Raw genomic sequence first — 3,909 nt, forward strand, 5'->3', positions numbered from 1 at the left:
AAAGTGCTAATAATGTGAAACAACAAAGAAAAAAAATATTGGAAATGTATTAGAATATTAGAAGGCATTGCAAGGGCAAGCTCTGAGATCTCTCTTAAATGGGTAACATAAAGTGGGGATCCCAAATGCACAGAACTGTTCTTAATCCCTGCTATTATATATTTTGGAATCTTGAAGAAGGTAGAGGCCCTGGGCGATTGCACAGTTTGTCCAACCCTAAAGGCACGCTTGATCCAACCTGTAAGACAGGGGTCGGCAAAGTTTTTGGACTACTTGGCCATTTCAGGAGGTCCAGAAGGCACATTTTTCCAACTGTGACTGCAAGCGAGCAGACTCAGTCTTCCGCTCATCTACGGTGTAGTATCAGTACGTGTGCACTTGCTTGGCATCAAAATGCCCCTTAAGATCCAACCGCATGGAAGTGCTGTTGGTGTCGTTGCACACTAAATACAGGGCTTTCTTGCTGCTTAAGACGAAGAATAATTCGTCAGTCGATTTGGGGTTGTGTTAGGAGGCACTTTCTGGTACCCAGGTGACCTCATCGCAGGAGGGCGCACGCAGCCTATTCCCTCCGGCGGCTGTGCTCACGGTAGTACTGGGGTTGCAGGATCAGTACCCTGTAGGTTGCAGCATCCCTGTGGCTGATGTTTTCCTCAGCATCCTCTGCACTGAGATTGCACAGATGAAGTGAACTGAGCTGTGTGCAGCTGATTGCTGAGTAGTTCCTGGTAATCCCAGGCTGTCATTGGCTGCTGGGGCTTTCTAGCCGCTCTGCTCCCAGTCTTAGGGTACTGTTATAGCGTCTGCTGGGCTGAACTGTGTTGGAGTGTTTTGTGAGTTTCCCTGTTACTGACCTACTCTTGTTTTCTGATTACCCATTTGAACTCTGCCTGGACTGACCTTTGCTTGTGACCCTGTTTTTGCCTCACCCCTTGTGCTGCGCTGGATGGACTGATTTCCTGTGTTTCTGACCTTGGCTAGTTTTTTGGATTACTGTCTTCTTACTCCGCATTCGTGGCCCAGTACTCGGTTGCCCCCAGGACTTGGTGGCTTTGCGCACCAAGTCCTGGGGGCAACCGAGTACTGGGAGACACAACCAGTCTCCTGTGGCTGAGCTGGGGCTGCTATAGGCGAAGACTGCAGCATAGATTGGGGAATTGGAGTCTGGGAAACACCAACATAGATCCTGTCCTTACAGGTTGAAGACATGATATTCGAGGTCAGCCTTCCAGAGACTGGTAGCTGCGCGTTGCTTCTGCTCTTTAGGCATAGTAATTGGGGTAACTGTGCAGGAACTCAATGATATTGATGATATTGCAGGAACTCGCAATACCACGACAATTCAATTAGGCTGGATCCAACAATAAATAACTAGGGGGGCATTAGGCGGGACTGGAATACTGGCTAGGCCATATCGGGCCTAAAGGCCATAGTTTGCCTACCTCTGCTGTAAGAGAAGAGGGTCACAAGACTGTTGGCCTGGTAGAAGGGAACTGCTGCAGAAGTATAAATCTTCCTGATCATGATCCTCTTCCTTAGGGGCGGCAGAAAGTATAAAGTTGACCCTGAGCAGAAATCACCAAAACGGGGATAAATAAAACCTGGGAAAGTTATACATTTTCTCCATGCTTTTCCAAAAAAGGGTTTTGCCTGAAGATTAACTTTATCAGCAGTGATACTTTTTTATATTTACAATAGAATTACAAATTCTATGTCAGCCATTGCTGACATAGAAGTGTCTAGACTCGAGACTTGAGGGCATCCTTGAAAATAACATGGCCCACACAAGAGACATAGCTTATAGAATGGAGTATTTCTATTTTTTAATATTAACATTTCTATATGTGTTAGACCTACAGAGGTTTTACAATAAGATAACTTCAGGTATGTCATGTACACCATACAGTATATTATAATGTTTGGAAAGTTGTATTATGTTGTTCTGGGGGGTTGCATTAAGGATAGTTTTTTTTTTTTTTTGGTTTTTCACTTTATTTTATCATTGTGTACTTTTGATTTTTAATAAAATAAATTACAGATGTTTGTTTTAGAGCAGGGCTAGGGCTTCACCTGGATAAAATATATTTGTGTGGGAAGGGAAAAAATAGTACCTTCTCCTACCAAGTGGGACTGTAACCCAGATCGTCTGTATTTAGAAATTTAAAAGAAATATTTTAAAGCCATTGCCTTAGCATATAGTATGTTGACATTGACGTTTTAATTTTTGCATCAAGGTATGAATTTGCTTTGTCTAAATTCTTCCATTAAACTACAGGAGTTTTGAATTATTACAAATTATCAGTTTTATTAAACTAAATCTAAATTGTATATTATCACAGTCAATTGTTAGTGATGAAAATAAGGCAACCTGACCTTCAAAGTGATTCTCAGAGGATTGTATTTTTGGTAGCAGGAGAGGTTTCTCACTGAATTCTATTTTGGCAATGAAAGTGAACTGAATGACACCAAAAACATGGGAGCAAAGAAAGCCTATCCTTGTGCTCTTACATTGTTATTATTTTTGTAAGAAGCTCTTTAACAAAACTTTTTTGGATTGGCATGATCAGAGAAGGATAAAAGGGTCAAGAAGCATAAAAAACACGTTTTAAAAAAACATGTTTATATATATAAAAATTTTGAATACAAAATTGTTTTTCCAGACTTATGGGCATAAATACATGCAACTACACAAAAGTTGGCAAATTCATTCTTTTTGGACTGACCAAATGCATGGATATGCAGACTGTCCTATTTTTAGTATTTCTTTTTAGTTATTTTACTTCACTTATGGGTAATGTCCTTTTTATTTTTGTCAGCAGAGTAAGCCCTCACCTCCATACACCATTTTTTCTGTGGGATACCATCTGTAGTAGAGCTCTCCTGCATAGGTGCTTCTCTTAACAAGACCATTATTTTCTTGTGTGCTATGTTTGTGGTTACTGACCCATTCTTTCCTATTCTAATTACATATGGTTAAATTATCTCCAGTATACTTAGGATCAGCACATCAATGGGCTGGAAAAAGGTTTTCTCCACTTGTGCTTTACACATTATTGTAGTCACTTTATTCTATGGTGCAATCATTTTTATGTACATGAGACCAGGGGACACTCATGTGGCCAACCAGGATAAAATGGCCACCTTGTTCTACAGTGTTGTGACTCCAATGCTAAATCCGTTTATCTACACCTTGAGGAACAAAGATGTTAAAGGGGTGTTGTTGGAGCTTACAGAAAAAAAGCATGTGTCAGAATGTAAATAGCAACTGAAAGTGCTGGTGTATTTTAGACAATTACTTTTTTGACAATGTTTCTGTGGTACCGAGATTTTTATTGTTTTCTTTAAGTCTTTGTGTTTTAGCCAATTTCCAACTGCTGGCCGGGTAGTTGGAAGGGGTAAAAAAGTAACATCATGGGGTGAAATGAGATGCCTAATATCAGCCTGTCCCTTTTTGTATTACTCACTTGCCTGAATCAGAAAAAAATTTGGTTCCACTTTACCAATCAAGGGTAAACTTTAAAATGTATCTTCAGAGAATATATGTCAAAATATTATATGACAAAATTGGTGTGTTATTATGACCTAGATCAAGCATGGGCAAACTACGGCCCCTGCTCCATATACAGCCCCTTAGGCTTTTTTACGCGTTGATTTCTCCGTCTATTTCAGTGGCTCCGAGCGGGGCGCAGGAGTGCCCCCCCCGAGCGGGGTCAGGAGAAGGACCCTGCCGGGGGGCGACACCGGCCAGAGCTGTGGACCATGTTCCCTGTACAAATCCCGGGCTCGGGGAAGTAGGTGAAACAACACGCCCACTCTCTCATCGCAGGCTCTGATCTGCGATTGGAGAGTGGCCAGGGTTATTCATGCCATCATGACGTCACGTACAGTGGCGTCACAATGGCATAACCC

At 41.6% G+C, this 3,909-nt stretch overlaps 1 protein-coding gene across 1 annotated transcript in view; it reads left to right on the forward strand.

Annotated features, from left to right (window-relative positions):
- LOC140322561 (putative olfactory receptor 2B8) overlaps positions 1-3,262 on the forward strand; it is a 7,346-nt gene extending 4,084 nt beyond the window's left edge. The window contains exon 2 of the mRNA XM_072399113.1: positions 3,050-3,262. Within this exon, the coding sequence (XP_072255214.1) occupies positions 3,050-3,262 (213 nt within the window). The remainder of the gene's footprint in view (positions 1-3,049) is intronic.
- Positions 3,263-3,909: the final 647 nt, after the last annotated feature.

The sequence above is a fragment of the Pyxicephalus adspersus genome, chromosome 2 (genome assembly GCF_032062135.1).
Source record: "Pyxicephalus adspersus chromosome 2, UCB_Pads_2.0, whole genome shotgun sequence".
Taxonomy (NCBI): Eukaryota; Metazoa; Chordata; class Amphibia; order Anura; family Pyxicephalidae; genus Pyxicephalus; species Pyxicephalus adspersus.